This window comes from Candoia aspera, chromosome 6, assembly GCF_035149785.1.
Source record: "Candoia aspera isolate rCanAsp1 chromosome 6, rCanAsp1.hap2, whole genome shotgun sequence".
In the NCBI taxonomy this organism is placed as follows: Eukaryota; Metazoa; Chordata; class Lepidosauria; order Squamata; family Boidae; genus Candoia; species Candoia aspera.
In genome coordinates this window covers 10,548,852-10,573,704 of record NC_086158.1, presented here as the reverse complement: position 1 = coordinate 10,573,704, position 24,853 = coordinate 10,548,852, and the positions used below count along the sequence as shown (strand labels likewise).

Here is a 24,853-nt window from a genome sequence, read left to right as displayed (position 1 = left end):
ATGCCTTAATAGGAATTTTATTGGAGAGCTTCTGAATTTAGAGCTTCCCAGTTGTTTATGTTGTAAACCACAAAGTCTGCTTGAGTAGGTAGTATATAAGCATCTGGATAAACAAACAAACAAATAAATTTATTCCTTGCCATTTGCCATTATTGAGGCTATCTTTCTGTTTTCCCAGCAATAATACTACCTTTTTTTCCTACTGATTAGGGAAATACTCTAACAAATGCTGCCATTTATACATACAGGTTTTCCTTTCCTTTTGCTTTTTTTTTTTTTAAATCCAGTCCAAAATTCAAATAAGCTCTCTTAATTACATTTCTAACTAATGGTGCTCCCCACCCATTCCCTACACACTTTGATATAAAATTGTTTTAATTATCTCTCTAGGTAATGTATTTTAGGGAAGGATGCTATTAAAAACAGCCTCTTTATTTTTGATTGAATGCTTTGTAATTGAATAGCACAATCACTAGCACTTTATGGATATCTGGAGTCCAAGCCTTGCACACTGAAAAAAGCTTCTCTCTCCCACATAGCTAAGAAACTCCTAAAACGTATAATGTTATGCATTAGGGGGAGGGGGGAGAAATGTTTATGGAATATTGCAAACCATTAGCATTTCTATAACCCTGCCAGAACATTTAATGTTATTTATCTCAATAGCACCTTATTATTTTATTTCTGATGCCTCTAAGACCCTTATCTACACAGAAAATGCAGTTTAAATAATCCATGCCACAGTCCTGAAAAACAGTCAGTGTCTAATTGTCCTTAGCAATGTGATGACTGTGGATAAAATTTCAATCTACAACTGTGTGCAGGGGTGGCCACAAATGGGGTCAAAAAAGAGAAGAAGTCAGCTGGGATTGTGATTGAAGGGACATGTTTTGTAATTTTGGGAGAAGAGGAAAACCATGCATTTGGGGAGATCATTAGCACTGTACTAGCCTCATGTATTTACAGAGTTTTAATTCAGTTTTCCATTTGCAAACATGCACAGGTTTGAACCAACAGTGCTTTTGTCCTGTGCATTTATAATGGAGACATTTTCTTAAAAAGCAACCCCTTCCAGCTGACATGGGGAGTAGCAGAGATGGGACCTCTTTCCTCCCCCCATTTTCTCCTTGGCAAACTGCCACTCAAGTAATTAATTTCTCAATTGAATTTTATCAGCTAATCTAAATTTAAACCCTTTGGTTAACTTCAGTCCCTTCTAATCAGTTTCCAAAGGATTCCAGAAAGCTCTTGATTTTTTTTTTTTCCATATCAAATACGTAAGATCAGAACTGTGCAGGGAAATATCTTGCCTGTGACATCTATGGAAGTGAAAGCCGGATTTTGAAGAAGCCAGGTAGAATCTGTATTGATGGACAGCCAAGGAAACAAACAAATGGATCACAGAGCAAATCAACTCAGAGTTCTCACTTAAGCCATAAATGAACGGGCTCAAATTGTCATACTTTGGACATATTTCTATAATGCTGAGAAATATGCTTAGTGCCCTATTTGGTGGGGTGCGATCCTGTAAGGTTAGGGGATACTTGTCCTAACAAGCAGGAACCACACCGAGATGAGGAATAGGTCTCTAGTGTTTTATTACTGCTATATTAGACAGAAAAAGGGACGCGGTGGCGCTGCGGGTTAAACCGCTGAGCTGTCGATCGGAAGGTCGGCGGTTCGAAACCGCGCGGCGGGGTGAGCTCCCGTTGCTCGTCCCAGCTCCTGCACACCAAGCAGTTCGAAAACATGCAAATGTGAGTAGATTAATTGGTACCGCTTCGGCGGGAAGGTAACGGCGTTCCGTGAGTCATGCTGGCCACATGACCCGGAAGTGTCCTATGGACAACGCCGGCTCCAAGGCTTTGAAACGGAGATGAGCACCACCCCCTAGAGTCGGACACGACTGGACTTTACGTCAAGGGAAACCTTTACCTTTACCTTTAGACAGAAAATCCTAACAAACTGAACAAGCGTGAGAAAACCCATACAGATAAATCCCAAAAGTCAAGGCGGATGTCATGAGTACTGATGGCGAGCAGGACTGGGCCTCTATCCAGGGGGGAAAACGCATGCGTAGTACTGAGGAGTTGAGCAGCCATTCAAAGAGACACAGAACAGACCCGCCTTGACTTTTGGGGTTTATCTGTCTGGGTTTTTCCCACGCTTCTTCAGTTTGTTAGGATTTTCTGTCTAATGTAGCAGTAATAAACACTAGAGACCTATTCCTTGTCTCAGCGTGGTTCCTGGCTGTTAGGACATCAGGTCTGTTCTGTGTCTCTTTCAATGACAGCTCAACTCCTCCCTACTACGCATGCGTTTTCCCCCCTGGATAGGGGCCCCCTCCTGCTCACCATCAGTGCTCATGACAATACTAGAGGAATGAGAAAAACATCACCTTAGCTGAAGTCATAGCAGCTAATGGACCTAGAATGGTATCAAACTAATGCCTAATGATTATTACTATTTTGGCTTTGGCCTCCAAACAGAGGGTTTGCAGACTTACTGGATTTGATTTATATGTCAATACTTTAAACCCATGTACCCCAAGGTAATAGAATTTGATCAAGGGAGATGCTCTGGGTGATGTACGATCATTAAAAAAAACATAAAACAATACAAAATAAATATATATGATCGCCAAGTAAACAAACGCCATAGATGTTAATATAGCTATTTATTTATTTCCTTGCTGAAATCCTTGCTGGCAGCCAAGACCAGCTCTTTCAGACAGTTGGAGAAGACCGAGATGTTGTTGAAGCAGTAGCATCTGTAGTATTACGATTTTATGGATGCGCTCTTTGTGGTTTGGGATTTGATTTAATTGCATTGGAACCTTAATACTGTAATGAAGAATGTAAGCTGCTTAGAGTCATCATTTAACTGGAGCAGCATGTAAGCTTTAGTAATATATATATATATATATTAAAAATTAGTCATTTACTCCCTACACATTTACTTACATTCTAATATGGGTCGTACTTCTGCAACTATCAACCCTTCTACAGGGCATTTAATTGCTGAGGGTTTCAACGTTAAGCAAAGCTTTGCTTACGTTGCCTTTCACTTTTATGAATTCTGTTGAGGTTTTCCTACTAACAGATTAAGCTGCTGTTGTACCTAATCATCTTGGCCAGGTGAAAAGGTTGTATTAGATTGTCTCCTCTCACGTGCTTCATGCAAATCGCCTGGGGGGAGGAAATCTGCCCGGACTTGTTCTTACTTCCTCTTTTTTCTCTCTGCCGGCAATGTAGCCAAGCAAGACTTGCTCCAAAGGGAGCTAAGTCCTTTAAATATGTTTTGCTTTTGTTTTTGCTTTCTGTAAATAAATTATTTTTATAGAAATGCTTGGTGTGTGACTTTTTTTACCTCTTCTGGGCTAAAGGCTTTCCCAGCATCTGCCAACAAATTCCCCCTTCCTTTCTAATTTTTAAAAAAAGATTACAGTATTGCAGTTGTAAAAGAGAAAAAGAAAACAATATACAAAAACAAATTTAATGAAAAATGATACTATCCAATAAACAGTTACAGTGTGAAATCGCAGTGCCAAAAGAAACAAAAAGAAAATCAAAATAATAAAATATTAAACAGAAAAAAAAATAAAAATCAACATACTAGATTCATATAAATCACAAAATACATCACACATTCGTTTAATCAGTTAGTAACAATGTATCAAATTCTGCATAATAATGTCTAGTCTTGCATAATAAGATGAAATATATGCCAAAGGAAATGTATTGCATCATTTTTTGATTAGGAGAAAAAATATTTTTAAAAAATGGATAAATTACAAAAAAAATATCAAATCTGTTTTACATATCCAGGATAATAGTAGTGATATAACTAATTCTCCTAATAGTACTGATATAGTACTGTTAATAGTACTCCTAATAGTACTGATAGTACTGATATAACTAATACTAATACTCATCAAAAACAGTTAGGTTGCACAATTTTGGAATATGATTCAAAATAACATTGGGATCTTCAACTAGAAAACATTTATTTACTACTTATATATGTTATGATATTCTACTTATATATCTTACGATATTCTTCCAAAAAGAAACCAAAACTGGACACGATCAAATCATATGAGTTAATGCACCCCCACATTTCTTATATCACCAACTAAAAAAACCTACATTCCATCCTTTCTGATACATTCTTGGAGGAACTCAATGGATTTGGAATAAAATCTTTTGGTGAATTAATTTGAACTTAAGGCAAAAGCAAAGATACAGAATTGTATAAACATCAGAGAAAAGAAATCCTCATTCTCATTTGTAATCATTGATTTGAATAAACGTGTTACCATCTTGGACAATAATGACTACTTCAGGAAAAACTTCAGGCATGCATCTTCTGTCAAGGCAGCAGAGGGCAATCCTTCTTCAAAGCCTACTTCCAAATTCAGTTTCTAGGAAGGGTTTTCATTTGGATCTGGCCTGGAGCCAGAAGGCATAGGGGGAAAGGGCACAGATGGAGAAATTAAATTCAAGCAACCTGGGATGGTAGGAAACTCTTGTCCATACAACTTGCTGGAACCATGGGTTCACTGGCATGGACTCTTCATCACACCACAACCTCCTGACTTCAGAGATACTGGGTGTAGATGGAGATTTAAGCAGTGGTGTCCACCAAGGAGGTCAAACAGGTCAGTCTGACAAAAGGGGGGCACCACTGTGAGGCAACATTTCCCTCTTTTGTTTGAGTGTTGTGATATTGCCTATATGTCCCAATGGGGCAAAGTTTGCAGCACAACAGTGCAAGGCTGCTTTCAGCATTTTGACAAAACCAACAGGATACCCACAGAGTTAATTCTGCATCTATCACTCTGTCTCCTTCTTGCCTATGAGACTAATCTAAGAATCTCAGCTCCCTTCTTTCTGCCTTCATTCCGGGCAGACACACAGAGCAGATGGTCTTTAATTCTGCTCCTGGTAGGAGGTGGTTAGCTAGTAGACTATTCCTATAATACATTTCCTTAAACAAACTTTCTTTCTGCCTCACTCATCATTGTTCATGTTAGATTCCCACTCTCAGGAATGCTTACAGACATACACAAACACTTACCTTCCAAAACAACCAAGTTCCTGATTCCAAAATGAGTGTGGTCTGTATTTGCTTCCCTAGAACTCACCAAACTGCTTGGATGTATTGTTTGAGGCAATTAAAAAGTCAGCTACCTCTATTTTCTGAGTAAACACTGTTCAGTGAACATGTGGTTTGGTTCACAAACAGTCTGGCCTGAAATGTGATTGGCTACTTTTTTGCTCAACGTGTTGTGTGAACCAGCCATTCCACTTCCAACGAATTTGTTGAGGACCAAGGTGTTTCTCTTACAATGGAGACATAATCACTACTCCGGTTTAGATGGCTCATCATCAGATTGTGTTTTTAACCAATGTCCCACAGTTGAGTTGAATGAAAATGGCCTGTTGCATTACACAGTTTCTAGTTCTAATTAAAATAATTCCTAAAATGCCCAGAAATACCTCAACAGCAGCTTTAGCTCGTTCAAATTCCTCTTCCAAGGAATGATTTCGGGATAGGAGTGCTCCTCCCCAGCGTTGCTCTTTGGTTGACCGGGCCTGGAAGAAAAACACAATAACAAAATATGGTAAGAAAGGAGATGACATTCATTGAAAGAATCAGAATCAGTCAATGCTTGGGGTTAAGTTTAGGTCTGGATCTGGAATAAAATAAAATCAATAAAATAAAATAAAATAAAGATGTTTTCAAATTGAGTTCATCTCCTAGTGATTGCAGCCAAGCAGTTTTCTTAGCAGCACTGAGATGTGGTTTTATTTATTTTTTCAGATTTATTATAGCTGCCCAACTCCAATGGACTCTTAACAATGGTTTGTTATTCCTTTCTTGTGGAATTTTTTTTCCCTTATGGATCAGTCTAATAGTTCCCAAATGCTACCCAAGAGGACCCTATTTAGCTTCCAAGAAAAGCCAAACTTAAGTAGATGCTGCCACCTCTTGAATATGCACAATTATAGCATGTGGGTTAGGTACTGTCAAACTGTTATTTTCATAACATTCAGGACATCTTATTCTTCTCTCAATTACAATTCACTGCAAGTTTTGGAGGGGCTCCCTAAGACTTTGGAAGTTATATGCAGCTCTCAGAGTTTAGACTGTGTATCCTGATTTAGAATGATCTCAAAAACTTTACAACACTGTCCATTGTTTGAGTCATACTCACAGGAGATCTTCTTAAATGAATTGAGAATGAAAGGTCCTTGTTCCTAGAGCTGAGTCTAGGTTTTATGGGGAAGAGGTCCAGAAAAGATAACCACAAACAAGCTCCCTTTTGGAACATATTTGATGGCAGCAACTTGGTCTGAAAGTCACTTGCCTTACTACATCTCCTCCGATCCCCAGTGTATCCAATATCATGAACAGGTCAGTGCTTAGCCCTGTCCTGAAAGAATACAACAGTTTCAGATGCTGATTCTAGCTCCACTTTTCCTGTTCTCTTCCTTCCTTTTCTTTTGGTTCTCTGATGTAGCAATAACTGGTATATACCTTGTACTTGTTTATTTTTTCCTATCTGCATTTGCACTTATAAAAAATAGAAAGTTTATCTAAGATGATAGAGATGATAGAGATAGAGATAGAGGGAAGGGAGGAAGGGAGGCAGAACATTATTATGATCATAGACCAAACCACTAGGAAATGGCATCCACAATTTATACTTATTAAAAATCACCTTATGAGAGGAATTCTTCTTCTTCCTATGGCTGAGAGTGACTGGTCCCAAATTCCCCAGCTGGCTTCGTGCCTGAGGCAGGACTAGAACTCAGAATTTGCTGGATTCTAGCTAGTGCCTTTAACCATTGTACCAAACTGGCCCCAATATCTGGCTTAAGCGAAGCCATGTTACACCCTTGGAGTGTAGTGTTTGGATCTTGGCCATCCAGAAGAAATTTAACATACAGTGCATCAGGGCATCCAGGAACATCCTAATTAGAGGCAATATTATGCTGTTATGCTTATCTGTACAAAAGGTATAATAAGGCAGGACGTGCTCCAGAGATTCGTTGGTATCCAAGACGTAAGAGCAGATTGCGTCATTGTAGGAGTTGCTCCTAAATCTGCCTTCCAATACCACTGAAGGAAATACTTTACACTAAGCAAGGGTAAATGCTCTTTGGTGTTTGGGAGAAGTATATATTATTCTGAATATAGTTCAGAGTACTTTGCTGGATGAAAGCCGGAATCATGGCTGTCTACGACAATATTTGTGGCTAAAGGCCAAGCTTTGTCTCATTGTTAACCTCTACTAGTATCCACTTTACTTGAAGCCTTTGCTTGATCATAGCCCAGTTCCTCTGTCAACAGCAGTGAAGCCCATATCAAACATTTTCTTATCCATTTCAGGTTCTAAGCCCCCCTCTGTTTTCATTTTCCACTTTGACCAGGCAGCAGTGATTTGTCAGTACCTGCGATTCCTGGCTTCTTCCTTTGTTCAGCCTCTTTCTTTGGATTCATCCCATGGGAAGAAGTACAATGCAAGTTTATAAGTGCTTTTTCATTAAAATAAAACCCTTTTCTGAACTCATGAACACAGTAAAAAGAAAGTTCCACTTCCAATGCAAGGAAAAACAATGGAGTGACCTAAAAATGTTGGCTTTGCTAAGCTCCTGATCTTATACTTGTCTGAGGTCAAACTCATCAACCTGATGTCTTTCCAATAGAGAGTGGCAACTGCATCTTCTTATGTTATTCTACTTTGGATTAGGGTTAAGGTAAAGGTTTCCCTTGACATTAAGTCCAGTCTTGTCCGACTCTAGGGGGCGGTGCTCATCTCTGTTTCAAAGCCGAAGAGCCGGCATTTGTCTGTAGACACTTCCGTGGTCATGTGGCTGGCATGACTACACGGAACACCGTTACCTGCCCGCTGAAGCGGTACCTATTAATCTACTCACATTTGCATGTTTTCGAACTGCTAGGTTGGCAGGAGCTGGGACTAGCAACGGGAGCTCACCCCGTCACGCAGATTCAAACCGCCGACCTTCCAATCGGCAAGCTCAGCAGCCCAGCGGTTTAACCCACAGTGCCACCGCGTCTGGATTAGGGTTATTCTCATGGTTATTCAGTTGTAAAGGGTTGTCAGATGGATAAAACTCTGAGCTAGCTGTCAGGTTTTTCTTTGGGAGGATGAAAATGGTTTGCTGATCTTCAGCTGAGCACTGCTGAGCAAGGAACAGGTTAGAGGATGCTACCCCACAATTCTCAGTTGATTAGGATGACACCAGAAGTGATTATAGTGTTATAGATGCACAGGAGCATAAGCAGGTCTAATATTATGCTCCTGTGCATCTATTATACTATACAATTATGAATTTGGGAGATACTTATTCAGAATAGTATCTGAGTAATAATCACTCTTCCATGAATGCAGTAAACTTCTTCCCTTAATATTGGGTACTTTATGCACCTATGGAGGGACAGGAGAACTGGTGTACCATCGTGGCTAAAAGATATCCCTAGTACCTAGCTTCTTCAGCAAAGGATCGTTACCTTGTTGTGGTGCTGGAGCTTGAGCACCTCAATGATGCCATGAGCTAAACCGTGAAGGGCCACCCAAGACGGGAAGGTCATGACAGAGAGGTCAGACTAAATGCGATCCCTGGGGAAGGTAATGGCAACCCACCCCAGTATTCTTGCCGTGAAAACTAAATGGATCAGTACAACCAGAGATATGTCGGTATACCATCGGAAGATGAGACCCCCAGGTTGGAAGATGGTCAAAATGCTACTGGGGAGGAACAGAGGATGAGCTCAACTAGCCCCAGACGTGATGACGCAGCTAGCTCAAAGCCAAAAGGACGGCTAGCGGCCGACGGTGCTGGTGGTGAACAGCAAATCCGATGTTCTAAGGATCAACACACCATTGGAACCTGGAATGTAAGATCTATGAGCCAGGGCAAATTGGATGTGGTTATTGGTGAGATGTCAAGATTAAAGATAGACATTCTGGGCGTCAGTGAACTGAAATGGACTGGAATGGGCCACTTCACATCAAATGACCACCAGATCTACTACTGTGGACAAGAGGACCACAGAAGAAATGGAGTAGCCTTCATAATTAATAGTAAAGTGGCTAAAGCAGTGCTTGGATACAACCCAAAAAACGACAGAATGATCTCAATTCAAATTCAAGGCAAGCCATCTAACGTCACAGTGATCCAAATATACGCCCCAACCACAAATGCTGAAGAAGCTGAAGTAGAGCAGTTCTATGAGGATCTGCAGCACCTACTGGACAACACACCTAAAAGAGATGTTATTTTCATCACAGGAGACTGGAATGCTAAGGTGGGCAGTCAAATGACACCTCGAATTACAGGTAAGTATGGCTTGGGAGAACAAAATGAAGCAGGACATAGGCTGATAGAATTTTGCCAAGACAATTCACTCTGCATAACAAACACTCTCTTCCAACAACCTAAGAGACGGCTTTATACATGGACTTCCCCAGATGGACAACACCAAAACCAGATTGACTACATCCTTTGCAGCCAAAGGTGGCGGACATCTGTACAGTCGGTAAAAACAAGGCCTGGAGCTGACTGTAGTTCAGATCACGAACTTCTTGCACAATTTAGGATCAGACTAAAGAGATTAGGGAAGACCCACAGATCAGCTAGATATGAGCTCACTAATATTCCTAAGGAATATGCAGTGGAGGTGAAGAATAGATTTAAGGGACTGGACTTAGTAGATAGGGTCCCGGAAGAACTCTGGACAGAAGTTGGCAGCATTGTTCAGGAGGCGGCAACAAAACACATCCCAAAGAAAGAGAAAACCAAGAAGGCAAAATGGCTGTCTGCTGAGACACTAGAAGTAGCCCAAGAAAGAAGGAAAGCAAAAGGCAACAGTGATAGGGGAAGATATGCCCAGTTAAATGCAAAATTCCAGAGGTTAGCCAGAAGAGATAAGGAATTATTTTTAAACAAGCAATGCGCGGAAGTGGAAGAAGACAATAGAATAGGAAGGACAAGAGACCTCTTCCAGAAAATTAGAAACATTGGAGGTAAATTCCAGGCAAAAATGGGTATGATCAAAAACAAAGATGGCAAGGACCTAACAGAAGAAGAAGAGATCAAGAAAAGGTGGCAAGAATATACGGAAGACCTGTATAGGAAGGATAACAATATCGGGGATAGCTTTGACGGTGTGGTCAGTGAGCTAGAGCCAGACATCCTGAAGAGTGAGGTTGAGTGAGCCTTAAGAAGCATTGCTAATAACAAGGCAGCAGGAGACAACGGCATCCCAGCTGAACTGTTCAAAATCTTGCAAGGTGATGCTGTCAAGCTAATGCATGCTATATGCCAGCAAATTTGGAAAACACAAGAATGGCCATCAGATTGGAAAAAATCAACTTATATCCCCATACCAAAAAAGGGAAACACTAAAGAATGTCCAAACTATTGAACAGTGGCACTCATTTCACATGCCAGTAAGGTAATGCTCAAGATCCTGCAAGGTAGACTTCAGCAGTTCATGGAGCGAGAATTGCCAGATGTACAAGCTGGGTTTAGAAAAGGCAGAGGAACTAGAGACCAAATTGCCAATACCCGCTGGATAATGGAAAAAGCCAGGGAGTTTCAGAAAAACATCTATTTCTGTTTTATTGACTATTCTAAAGCCTTTGACTGTGTGGACCATAACAAATTGTGGCAAGTTCTTAGTGGTATGGGGATACCAAGTCATCTTGTATGCCTCCTGAAGAATCTGTATAACGACCAAGTAGCAACAGTAAGAACAGACCACAGAACAACGGACTGGTTTAAGATTGGGAAAGGAGTACGGCAGGGCTGTATACTCTCACCCTACCTATTCAACTTGTATGCAGAACACATCATGCGACAAGCTGGGCTTGAGGAATCCAAGGCTGGAGTTAAAATCTCTGGAAGAAACATTAACAATCTCAGATATGCAGATGATACCACTTTGATGGCTGAAAGTGAAGAGGAACTGAGGAGCCTTATGATGAAGGTGAAAGAAGAAAGTGCAAAAGCTGGTTTGCAGCTAAACCTCAAAAAAACCAAGATTATGGCAACCAGCTTGATTGATAACTGGCAAATAGAGGGAGAAAATGTACAAGCAGTGAAAGACTTTGTATTCCTAGGTGCAAAGATTACTGCAGATGCTGGCTGCAGTCAGGAAATCAGAAGACGCTTAATCCTTGGGAGAAGAGCAATGACAAATCTCGATAAAATAGTTAAGAGCAGAGACATCACACTGACAACAAAGGCCCGCATAGTTAAAGCAATGGTGTTCCCTGTAGTAACATATGGCTGCAAGAGCTGGACCATAAGGAAGGCTGAGCGAAGGAAGATCGATGCTTTTGAACTGTGGTGTTGGAGGAAAATTCTGAGAGTGCCTTGGACTGCAAGAAGATCAAACCAATCCATACTCCAGGAAATAAAGCCAGACTGCTCACTTGAGGGAATGATATTAAAGGCAAAACTGAAATACTTTGGCCACATAATGAGAAGACAGGACACTCTGGAGAAGATGCTGATGCTAGGGAGAGTGGAAGGCAAAAGGAAGAGGGGCCGACCAAGGGCAAGATGGATGGTTGATATTCTAGAGGTGACGGACTCGTCCCTGGGGGAGCTGGGGGTGTTGACGACCGACAGGAAGCTCTGGCGTGGGCTGGTCCATGAAGTCACGAAGAGTCGGAAGCGACTAAACGAATAAACAACAAGTACCTAGCTTGAACTGGTCTTAAGTAAACTCAAGTCCTTGCAACTGCATTCCTGGAAGAGTGATTCCTGTTCATGTCCCTGCTGTATGACTCAGATATTATTCTGAATAAGTATCTCCCAAATTCATAGTTGCTATGCAACTATCACTAGTTTTTTTAATGTTGATTTCATTTTTGTTACATTAGGTATGCATGTCCTTAAAGGCTGCCAAACAGTCAATCAGTGAATCAAAATCAATCCATCAAGAGTTTAGTTGTTAGTTCTGACATAATGCAACCTACCGTTTTTAAGCACACTTTCGTCTGGTCTTTATGCAACATTCTTGAATGTTCACTAATTTATATGAATTTTTCTAGCTGGGACAACTGACCCCAGTGTTGGATTGATTGACTGACTGATTTACCATGAAAATAATTCCTGTTCTCTGCTGTTCTGAAGAATGGATCAATCCTCCTTCAGGTAATGTTTAACAATTAATAAATGCCACCCCAATGATTTCTGTGCACTTTCAAGCATCTGTGCTTGGGAGATAACTTCAGCAAATGACATGGTTGGAGTAACATCCATGCTCTTGAGACCCACAGAAGATGTACTGTAATCTCCATACTGACAAAAACTGGACAAGAAAGATGCCCTTAAGGGATTGCAGAAGGTGATCTGTTCTATTCTTGACAAAGGAAGCTTTCTATTGCTTAGCCAGATGATGATGCATATGCATGGGGGTTACAGTTCAATGTAAAGGGTATGATTGCCTTGGACATCCAAATGCACCATACAAGAAAAGGGGATGTTCCTTATTAAATGTTTCTAAGAAGTCAAGAGAAGACAGAACTTTTTCAGATTTATTTATTTATTTATTATTCAAATTTAATTACCGCCCATCTCCCGCAAAAGAGGGACTCTGGGCAGTTTACAATAAAATCAAACTACGATCATAAACATTAAAATCTCATAAAACCAGACACCTTACAATTATTATAAAATGCAATAAATAAATATTTACTGGAATAATATATATAACAACCATCAGAGGACTGCACACATAGGCAGACTCTGCAAAGTATTATGGGGTAATGGGTGGAGAAGGTCCTGTCTTATCCTGCCTTATCCAAACAGAAAAATTATAGTCATCAAATCCAGTGCAACCAATGGCATTTAATCAGCCTCAGAGCACAACCATGCTACAATCTCTTCCAATCAGGCAAAACCATTGGAAGCCACCTGCAATCATCTTCACTGCTGCCAACCTCAAAATGTGCAGAATCTGCTGAAGTCAGTCAATGCTTCCTCCAGCTGACCAAGTAGTCCAGGCTCAAGTTATCATTGGCAAAAATCACCTCACACCCTCCTTCCCCACTTGCAAAAGGAAAGAAAATGCCACCTGCACAAAGCCCTCCTGGAGAAGTGCCCTCAGTACATACAGAATGACAACTTAACAGTTTGAACCAACTTACTCAGTGATGATCCCAAAGCTTACTTCAAATAAATACGTGCAAGAATACGATCTTACATAATTTATTTATCAAATTTGTGTGCCACATGACTCCCAATGACTCCCAATTAAAAATGGATCCTGGGCTGCTTTTATAAGTGCATGCTAAAAAAAATACGATTAAATGCCAAATACTATTCATTATTACTAATACGTTAGTATTAGTATCGATGTTGATATCAGGATTAATGTTATTGATTTGCAAAATATTAATACTATCTGCATGGACTGGAAAACCAAAAGAACAATTTTGGCCTGCTTCAAAACATGACTTGACTAAATAAATGCAAAGTCTCTTACCTTTGGTGCAGGGGCTAATTCTAAATCTGTGGCTGAAATAGATTCCGCTGTGGTTTTAACAGCGGCCAGTTCAGGCTGGGACCTGTTTTCTGCCGACCTACAAAAGGACAGAATTGTACATCCTCAGATTGCAATGCCAGCACAGCTGGCCATGTAAATAATGCTAAGTGCATTACATCATCCCCAAATCATGGGTCTAAGCCCATTCACAGCAAACTGCTTTGCCGGAAAAAAAAAACATGTTGGACAGCAGAAATACAAAAAGGGCCCTTGAGTTCTCAGCCTTCAGCTGCAGGAGGATTTGAGTGAGAGTAAAGGAGAGGGCTGTGTCCTTCCCCCTCATTTATGCATTTTGTTAAGAGAACTGTACTACAAATTCTGAGAGGTGTAAATATGGAAAAACAACCATGTTCTGATTCGTATCTTGGTTAGGGAATTGCCCATTTGCTAAGTTCATACTACTTACAAAATGTGCTCCTTCTGACTTAAAAATCTCTCTCTCTCTCTCTAATCCAGGGTTTCTCAACCAGGGTTCCGTGGAAGCCTAGGGTTTCACGAGAGGTCACTAGGGGTTCCCTGGGAGAACACAATTTATTTAAAAAATTATTTCAAATTTGGGCAACTTCACATTAAAGAGGTAAGTTTCATTCTTTATGTTTAGTTTAAGAACACTGTTAATGCATCTATACAGGCCTGCCCATGAAACAAATATAATAATTTTGTAACTTCTGGCCTATACTTGAGCCTGAATGTGCAGGGGTTCCCCAAGGCCTGAAAAATATTTCAAGGGCTCCTCCAGGGTCAAATAGGTTGAGAAAGGCTGATCTAATCTATCTATCTATCTATCTATCTATCTATCTATCTATCTATCTATCTATCTATCATCTCTGTCTGTCTGTCTGTCTGTCCATCCATCCAATTTCTAGACCACCTAACTCCAATGACTCTGAGAAGCTTAACATATACAAACAGTAAAAAACCAGAATAAAACCCAAAGGCAGACTGTTTCATCTGAAGGGAACAACAACTAACTCTCTTCCATACCCACAATGATAAAAGCAGACAACCCCCACCCCCTGCATCACCCAAACCCAAGACCTGGAGGAAAGAACCAAGTTTGTAAGGCTCTTTTAAAGGTGGATCAGGGATGCTGTTCCAGAGGGCAGGTCCTGTCTCCTTGGTCCTGTTAGATGATGTTGCTTAATTGATGGGACCAAAGTGAGCCAACTCTGTCAAGATTGTACAATGTGAACAGAAATGATTTGAGACAGATGGTCCTTCAGAGAATTAGGCCCTATGCCATGTAGGTTTTTAAAGCTGATAGCCAGCAGCTTGAATTGCATCCAGAAGTAATTGGTAACTAGTGCAGTTCACAGAGCAAAGGTATTATATGATCATTGCATGGCCCATGTGTCACTGCTCATACTATTGCATTCTGGACCAACTGTAGCTTTTGAATAGTTTTCAAGGGCAGCCCCATGCAGAGCATAATGCAACAGTCCATCCTCAAGGTGACTGAGACACAAGTGACTGTACGAATGAGCCCATAGATTCTAACCAGCACAGTCATTCGCTTTCTGACCATTTTATAGATCATGTTCAACTTGTAATAGTAGCAAGCATCTCCCTTGGTTCTCTTCCTATAGCATATTATTATGCAATGCCCACATGACCTGTGTGCATGCACACAAGCACACATGAATATTGACATCTTTCTACCTCATCAATTTAGACATTATTCCTATCTCAGGGCTGGGCTTTTCATTGCTTTCATATTTGTTTGGGTGATCTACTCACAGGCATTATATTCAACCAAACTGCAAGTGTGGGCATGGCAAGCTATGGATGGTGTACGGCTAAGTCATTGACTACAGGTTGCCCAGAATGTGTAAGATGGTACAGGTGGAATGAGGTGGGATGGTTCTTCTCACCTAGTGATAGGACTGGCCCTCCAGAGAAAGTTAAAAGAAAAAAATTACCACACAAATTCTTTTGGTGGAGTTTTAGAAGATGATGATTTTCCCTCAGGGGCTGGAGAACCTTTGCTGGCTCTTTCTCCATGATGCTTGACTTCATCCCATTTTTCTAGTTGTGTCTGAATATTGACTGAATAAGGCAAAAGAAAATGAATTCTTGTAAGAAAAGCAAAGATCAACTCTCTTTCCAGATAAGCTTGACTTCTTGTTGTTTTCTTGGAAGTGTTTTGCCACTGTCTTCTTCCAAGATGCTTACTTGACTTCCTAGTCCAGCCTAAACCTGCTATTCTGGACTGGAATGGGGATCTTCCATCCAGGCATGAATCAGGGCCAACCCTGAATAGCTTTTCCATTTCGGAAAGGTTACCTAAGTGACTGCAGGGAAAGTGCATGTCAGATATTGATTTCCTCCCTTGAAACCAAACAGGGGAGGAAATTGTCAGAAGCTCCCTCCATTGTGAGTTTTATGTATGTTGCTGCTGCAGTAGAGAATATAATAGATGCATTCACACAATACACTTAATCAGTTATGGGATAGTGACTTGGTGGTTGCATTTACACCAACTGCTAAACTTGGTTAGAATTAAATGTAGGTATATTTTCTTTGGCTTTGGCGAAGTGCAAACCCCAGCCAGGTTAGTTCATTTATGGTTCAATATAAAGTGCACACTCAAGAAATGGCTTAATTTGATAACTTGGTTAAGCTTGTGTGAACACAGTGAAGAAATCTCAGAGATCAGCAGATGAACCAGAGTAATAGGATGAAGATGCTCTCTGAGAAAGAATGACCTTTTCCCTGCTCCATAAAACCAGCAGACGAGTGTCTTGGAAGCGTTGCAGATCAGCAGAGACCACTACAGTGAAGGCCCTGCGCTTTGTACAGCTGCTTTTTCCAACTGGATCCCTTCCACATGTTTTGAACTACAACTACATCCTATCCTAGGATGATTAGAAACATAGGACTTCTAATCTAGCCCATCTGAAGGATACCAGGTTGTGAAAGGGTGCTATAAAGACTAATATGCAAGAGATAAAATCATCTGCAGGTCCTCCTTACAGGATTTTAAATAGCACCTTCCTCAATCTTCACATTAGTGCTCCAAGTACTGTGGTAAAGTTCTTTGGTGTGGGATTGCTGTTAAAAGTAACCATTGTTATCTGCACCTGTGAAATGGTAAAAGGTATTATGTTCTATGCTTGAAGACTTCTCCATCACAAGAGGTGAACAAGCTAAATATTAGGATAGCTCACCAGTCAGTATCCCAACCTGGACCCCAAAAGTCTTTAGTTCAAGTCTTACAGGTCAACAGGACTTTTTAGAACTGACCCTCCCCACCCCACAAATAAAGTGTCGGAAGAGCAAAGCAAATTGAATAGATTGAATAGCATATAGCTTCCAATCAAGATTATGAATCCCAGCGGCGTTCGCTGGAAGGCAGGTTGAAATTGGCCAGATGGTGGATAATGCATTGTAATACAATGCTCCATCAACCATGTTCCTTATCTTGACCCCTGTTACAGTTTCCGCTGGAACTGCTACATACCTAAATCCAATGATTTCTCTGGACCCTTGAGTGGTTGGATTTTCTGCTCGGCATCCACACAGGTAAGATCCAGTTTGTCTGTCTTCCTTCTGTGGGTTGACCCCTTCAAGCTGTCCCTTCTTGAGGAATTCTCCCGCTTTTTCACTTTGCTTTGAGTTTGGGAAACAGGTTCACTGAGGTCAAGGAGATCTAACCCTGTTGACAGAACTATCATAGAACCATTGTGAAAAAAGAGACATTTTAATACCTTCTCAGTGCTTTGTAGTAATTCCAATGTTTGAAAAGGAAGCTGAATTTCCCTTGCCTTTTTCAAGGTGGAATCCAAACTAAATATAACATAGGATAATTATGCATGTGTATGCGTGTGTGCACCTGTTGGAAAGGGAGGGGAGATTCCTGTATCTCAAGTTTGGATTGAAGAAATAATGTGTATAGGAAAAGGATTTGGTTATTCCTCCAGATGGTGACTGTAATTCAAATCTCCTCTTGCACACATGATTTAAATTAATTATAAGCAAGAAAAGTTACCATATTTACTTTTTATACTTTCCAGCTTATAGCAGTTCTGTACAAATGATTTACATAAGGAAATCAGATCAGGGGCTCCATTAAATCTCAGCCCAGTGATCAAAGTCAGCCATTCTTTTTTTAGCTTTTTTTTTTTTTGCTCCAGATAATCAAATAATTTCTTCAATAAAAACCTATAGTATGGCTGTCCTCAAATTTTCTTTTCTTGGCTACACTATTGAAATGGTTTGCCACTGTCTTCTCCTGTGATGGCTCTGATTTCCTAGTGTGGCCTATGAGCCCAGGGTTCCCTAGGGACTTCCCATGAAAATACTGATCAGGTGGTCCTGCTTAGTTTCTAAGCCCACTTGAGCTCAGCCAGATACTGTCATTTGCTGAGACAATAATTCTAATAGTTATAATATTATGATTATAAATAATAATAATTTGTTCAACCTGTCCTAAGAGGAGAGGGTTAGACAAATGAAGTTTCTTTTTTATGTAGTAATTTTATTAAAAATCACAATTAAAAAGATAAAAACTAATGCAAACTAAAAAAAAAGAAATAGAAAAAATAGAAAGTGCAGTAGAAGTAAAAGAAAGAAAAGAATAGAAAGAAAAACAGAAAAGAAATAAGAAATAAGAAATAAGAAAAAGAAAAAGAGAAAGTAAAGAAATATATAAATAAATGACTTCCCCTTTATCACAACAAGTATAAACAATTTTAATAACTTATCACCTTCTCTTAAAATACAACAAATGATCTCTTCTTCCCATATCCCATTTCTCATTTAAAAACAAATCCTTAAAACCTTGTTGTTCAATCCTCATCAGCAGAAGCCCATTAAGGGTTACTAGAGATAACAACATATCTATTTTAACCTTGATCAAATAAACCAACTTTATATATCTTCCTTTTACTTTTAACAATCTTGACCTTTAGTCCCTTCAAATAATGTCCTAGAACTTGATTTCTTTTCATTTTTTCTTTGCCCCTTCTCACAATTTTTTTCAAAGTTTTGACAGGACTCTTTTGTAAATCCAATATAGGAAAATTAACCAGGTCAATAAATAAATATTTAGAATAAAAATGGAAGAATAAGGAAAGAAACAAGAAAAGAACAGAAACAAAAGTGCAGAAAACAAAGAAAAGAAAGAAAAGAAATATTAAAAAATGACTTCTGATTTTCTTTTACAGCAGTTATATGTATAAATGTAAATTAACCTCATGATGTAACTTTAGAGAGTGAGGTTAAAATATACGTAATTGTACTTATAACTACTGTGAAGAATAGCAGAAGCCATTTCTTTGTATCTTTTTTCTTTCTTTTTTCAACCTTTTTTCTTGTCTTGCATTTTTTGCTTTCTCTTTGCTTTCTTTTTTTTTTCTTTTTTCTCCCTTACTTTATATTAGTTTGTATTAGTTTGTATTTTCTTTTTTAAAGTTTCAATAAAAATCATATAAAAAATTTCTGGGTCCATTGCTCAAAAATATCCTTCAATATATCCAATGTTAAAATATTTTGCTTCATTATCTATTAATAAGTCAAACTTCAGTCTTCTTCTCCTTTAATTGTAATCTTTACTTCCTTCTGGTTCACTCTTTGGATGACCTTTTGAAGTTATTGCCCTACCAGCTTTGGTGATACACCCATTTGATTATGTAGAAAAGAGGATATAAAGGCCATATTCAATGTATCTCCAAATGCTAAGGTTGTTGGAGAAACCAGGAGTGAGTGAGGACAGAAGATGTTTATCTTGTTTTACAGCATATCCTTTCTTTTTTGTCAAAAACTAGATCCTATATGAGGTGGAACAGCAATGAGACATAAGAGCCTTAAAATTCTGTCTAAATTTGATATTGCATGTGAATCCAATATACAAAGATGTTATTTCCCCAGTGATAGCTGGGATGGCAGGTTAATTTATTTGCAACCATGTATTCAAGCTCTTATTACTGCATCTCCAAAAATATCCTTGCTCCTTCAGATGAACAAATTACCTCATCTGGATAAAAAGAGATGCATACACAACACATGCCTTGCATACAGATGGTTTGTGGTTCAATCCTGCCAGATACTTACACGAAAAACCCCTGCCAGAGCCCGGAGGGACCTTGCCACTCAGAACACATGATATATGATTGGATGGACAGTCTCACCTGGAGTATGTGAGGCACCTATGTTACTACTAGACTAAGCTAAGTGAAGTAACTAGTGAAGAATTGTTTTAGGAAGACAGGATATCGCCAATACACTTTCTTTCTGCAGCCAAGAATCTTCCAGATATGTTGGCACTGCATGGTGGTTGGGAATTCTAAGAATGACACTTGGAGGGCATCAGGCTATGAAACATTTTCTTACATAGAATCCATGGGTCCACAGTGTTCTCCAATCTGTTCATTCCAGATGAGTTGGATTGCAATTTCCACATTTCCCAGCCAGTATAGGACACAGTGAAGGTGGAGGTTCATCTTGAGGGCAACAGGTTGGAGAAGGCTGGCTAAATGAACTGGCAGTAACTTCTGAAGATTATAGGGAAGATTTGTCTAGACTGACCTGGAGATACCATCAGGTGAGTGTGAGATCTTTTATACGTAAAACTTGTGTTCTAGTAAGATATTAGCGCCCTTTTCTCTTCTAGAGGTGAACTTATTGGCATCATGATATTTTTATCTAGGCTGATCTGGCTCAGAGGAGCCAAGGAACTTGTCTTCATATCTTGTTTGTTAGAGTTTTGTGCTACTCACATTTTGTTCTTCCCTTGTATTTATGTTATTTATTTTGAATTTTTGAAAGCAACAGGGAATTTTATTTAGCATCAAAATTGCCTTCATATGCCAGATGAAAAATGTATTCCACCCAGAACCTCAGGCCCAAGAGTAGCCAATAACACTTTGTTCCAGCAGAAACAAATTCAGTGATATAAATATCAAAGAATATAGCTCTCAATTGACGTGCCAAGACCTATTTATTTAATTATTTGATCCAGCCCTTTCTTTTTGAAATCCAGATGATTCTCATGCTAGCAGGTTTTCAGATTCTCTGGGCAGTTTTGAACAACATCACAAGTTATAATCATGGCTTTCTAGGACATGTGTCACTGCTAGCTGCTGGTTTCTTCTCCCGCGAATGAGAGAACATCTTTGTCCTAAGTTTGCTTGTGGTAAGGGGCTTCAAAAAGCAGTAGGCAGAGAAACAAATCCCAAGCAGTATTTGGAAATGAACTGCAACTGAACAAGAGTTACCTGCAGTATTTGAGGTCACAGGTCGTGCAATAGCTTCTGATTTGGTTTCGCAAAGAAAGTCATCTATAGAAGGACTCAGGAGTGGTCTGCTTTCTTGTTGCTCATTCACAAGCTAGTAACAAAAAGCAAAAGGAGATATGTGTATGTGCGTGCATGTAGATATTCGCTTAAATAAGCACACAAATGTCCTGGCAGCATCAAACAGCTTAAAAATATATTATTCCTTTTCTGAAAGCATCAGATGGCTTAAATAGGCATACGGTCTCCTTTTAAATTAAATGAGATGAATATAGCAACTGAATGAGAGGAAGCAAAAAAAAAGATAAATCAACACTCAGCAGTACCTAAATCCAGTTTTAGATTTCAGACTTGTGCTCTGTGTGTGTGTGTGTGTGTGGGTGTGATCCTTTAGGTGATATAATTATATTCAGGTTCCAAAAGGCATAGTTTCTATGATTTGGGATCAAATGAAGCCCAGTTTAGCTGAGTTCACACAATATGTGGGTTCACCCCACCCTCCGGTTAGCAAAACACAATTGCTGTGGTTGTGTAACATGCTATACCCAAATAAATAATGGATTAACATGGCTTATCATGGTTTAACATCTGCTGCCAGAAATTATCTAATCTATTTAGCTTACTTTAGCATGCTGTGCAAATCCAGCCATGCTTATGGCCTTGGTAGCTTGTAGATACACCTGCCTTTTTGTATTCATGCATTGTTCCCTGTTTGGCAACTAGCTAGCAATATTGCAGTCTGCCTTTTTTCTAGAAAAGGGAGTCCATCTCAACTACAGAAAGCAAGAGAAGGTAAGAGAACACAGCGATCATCCAAATGCCTTTTCTTTCCATCACTTGTTCAATTAGGCTGGACAGACCATCCAATGTGCATTCCAAAAACATTTTGAAAACAAAATGCTATGGATGTCATCTGCATGAGCTGAGAGCCCTTACAGGGGCAGAGAGTGTCTGTGAAACTCCCATCACACACATATTGGCTCAAAGAGAAAGTTCATACTGTCAACTTCAGCAGTGACCATTTCTTGTGCACTCTAACTCCCTTTGTCCACATGAGCAGGATGATGGTCATTTCCGCCCCATGAAATCTGAGGACCTAAGACTGGAAAATGTTTCCCTGTTTCTTAAACAGGGTAAGGCTTCTGACACCCCCTTTCCCCTGTAATCTATGAAGGTCTCTCAGGAGTCTTTCACCAAGATGTTTTGGGGCTACATGAATAGAACATTTGGTGTCCAGCATGGTAATTATGTACAAGTGTGGCCATGAAGGGTTCTGAGTCTGATATGGGAAATTGCAAGAGGAACTGAAGTTTGCTCCTGCGTCTTCCTGGACTTTTATCTCACACGCAAAGGATGGCCACTGATTGCATCTCTTTATTTGAATGAGCCCATTGCCATGAGTCCTTTCTCAGCTTATACATCATTTCTGATTTCGCCCTCCTTCTTTTCTGTCCTATCAATACTTTCTATTCAAGATTCAAAACTTTCAATTATTCCATAATATTCTATTTATATATTTCCCTCCCAGAGTCTGAGACGGTGTATGTCACGCTCTCTCATCCAACTTTGCCTCACAACGACTACTTGTGGGGTAGGTTGGACTGAGACCCAATGATGGACCCCAAGTTATTCAGTGAGCTTCCATGGCTGAGGGAGAATTGGAACTTAGTTCTACCCAGGCTTAATTGCTACCTTAAGTACAATGCTAACACTGCTCTAATGATATTGAGATTATCCATCAACTTGAGGAAGGTACCCACAGACAGATATAGCAGTCTAACCATGTTAATATGCACCCAGATGATAGATATCAGACATCAGTGGCACTGTTGGTTTCGAGAAGGAAGACTGTATTCAGTTTAATATATGCATGGTTATGTTTCTTTCCAGGTATCTTTATACTGCTGAATGAAACAAAGTTAAGGCTAAGGTTAAGGAAGAATCAGGTTTCCCCCTGTAGTGGTTGGTTTAAGGGAGAAAGAGGGTGCTATTTTAGCCCTTAAAACCCCACCCCACAAAAACAAGTGATGACATTGCTTCAGTAATATCATGATGCAACCAGTCACATGCTTTGCAGTCCTTTGAGGTCAAATTTAATTTTTTTAAAAAAAGTGTGGTCCCTGATTGCAAGAACATTTTCCACTTCTGGAGTAAATGCTGTTTGCAAAGTTGGAAGCACTTGATATTTGCACATTCTATTCCCACTTTGACATTTGTTTCAGTCCTTTTCCAAACATCTGAATAAGGCTGATAAACTTGCCTGTACAGAGGGAAGTTATTCTATTGTACAGAAAGATTGAATAATCGTAAAGTTTTAGGTGGAAATATTATGACTCCAGGGCAGCATTCCAGAAATTATAGGATAATCTGGTTTTTCTCCTATAAGACAAAGAGAATCTCCAATCTTGGGGGGAGGAATTCCCTCTCTGATCTTTACACTATTCTATGGCTACCCCATAGGATTTCATTGAATGATAGAGAAAATAAAGGTGCCCTTGAGACAAGCTTGATCCCTGCTTCCTTGATAGCTATAGAAGTAGCTACTACAGTATTGTCTTCTTCCAGAATGTTTTTTCAGCCTCCTGGTCTAGCTAAAGCTTCAGAATTTTCAGGTGGTCATCCATTCAAATATTAACTACAGCCAGTCCTGCTTAGCTTCACTAAGATCATGTAGGTGTTATCATCTGTTCAGTTGTATGATTGGGAAACTGTTTCTTAAATAAATCACCTCAGAGCAGAAAGGAAGTTTATTTATTTTATTTTATTTATTTTATTTTTATCCCGCCTTTATTATTTTTATAAATAACTCAAGGCGGGGAACATCCCTAATACTCCTTCCTCCTCCTCTTTTCCCCACAACACCAACCCTGTGAGGTGAGTTGGGCTGAGAGAGGGGGACTGGCCCAAGGTCACCCAGCCGGCTTTCATGCCTAAGGCGGGACTAGAACTCTCATACTGCGCCTGATTGGCTCTTGGGCTGAGAGAGAGGGACTGGCCCAAGGTCACCCAGCCGGCTTTTATGCCTAAGGTGGGACTAGAACTCACAGCATCCTGGTTTCTAGCCCATTGCCTTGACCACCAGACCAACCTGGCTCAAAATGTTCAAGCAACTGCCGGTTCTGTTTTCTGCAACACTGGTTGGAAGCAGAAGCATTCTGGATTCATTGGAGTACAAGGTAGGAGTGCTTTGTTAGAGTTGATACATTATCTTCCAAGGAATTTTCCAATAATTTTAACCCTTTATGTGGAGGCAGTAGATTTATTGAAAGGAAGAAAGAGACAAGATAAGTCTAAGGTTTTACTTTTATTGTATAGGGGAAAGAAAAGGACCGAGAGAAATCTCTATTTTGCTGGGATTCATAGAAGATATTCATGCACATTGGGATTTGATATAAGTAAGTGATTGCTACATCATTTACTCTGCTTTGTAAATGTAAGTGTACCTGTAAAGTGAATGTGGCAATCCTTATTTGCCTGAAACTATCAACTACTAGTTTGGTGACAGGATTTCACATGCACTCTTAGCTTAAATGTTTTCACTGTTCATACGTCTTCCTTTTCAATGTTCTGTTCACCCATTTATAGACTAAAAGCAAACTCTGGCACGCTGCTGAAGCTATTTAATCAAGTCAGCTTTTCTGTGTATTGAAAGAATTCAACCAGCTAATGCATTATCTGGAAAGATTATCTTAAGCATATTGGTTGCCCTGTTAGATTTACAAAATCTCCCCAAGCTGGTGCCCTTCAGACATGTTAGAACTGAAGTTGTTATTAAGGAATTAATTGATTCTGCAGATGGAGTGGCAGATTTTCAACCCTAACTTTAAACAGAAGCTTCTTCAGAATGCTGCAATGAAGAAAAAAAAAATCTGAGAAACAAGGAATAATTTGGTGTTCCATACTGAGTGAGGAGAAAGGAGATTGTATGGAACAATATTCTTTTGGAGTAATAAAGGGCTTAGACATGGATAAAGATACCCAAGTCTTCTTAGGACATCTCACAAAATCAGAGTTCAAAGGGACTTTTGCAA

The 24,853-nt window shown here is 39.6% G+C and overlaps 1 protein-coding gene across 1 annotated transcript in view; it reads right to left on the bottom strand.

Moving 5' to 3' along the window:
- PEX5L (peroxisomal biogenesis factor 5 like) overlaps positions 1 to 24,853 on the bottom strand; it is a 51,074-nt gene that overhangs the window by 10,113 nt on the left and 16,108 nt on the right. Inside the window, exons 3-7 of the mRNA XM_063307868.1 lie at positions 20,805 to 20,916; positions 17,051 to 17,257; positions 15,510 to 15,636; positions 13,531 to 13,627; positions 5,502 to 5,597 (exon numbers count right to left, since the gene is read on the bottom strand). Of these exons, the coding sequence (XP_063163938.1) occupies positions 5,502 to 5,597; positions 13,531 to 13,627; positions 15,510 to 15,636; positions 17,051 to 17,257; positions 20,805 to 20,916 (639 nt within the window). The remainder of the gene's footprint in view (positions 1 to 5,501; positions 5,598 to 13,530; positions 13,628 to 15,509; positions 15,637 to 17,050; positions 17,258 to 20,804; positions 20,917 to 24,853) is intronic.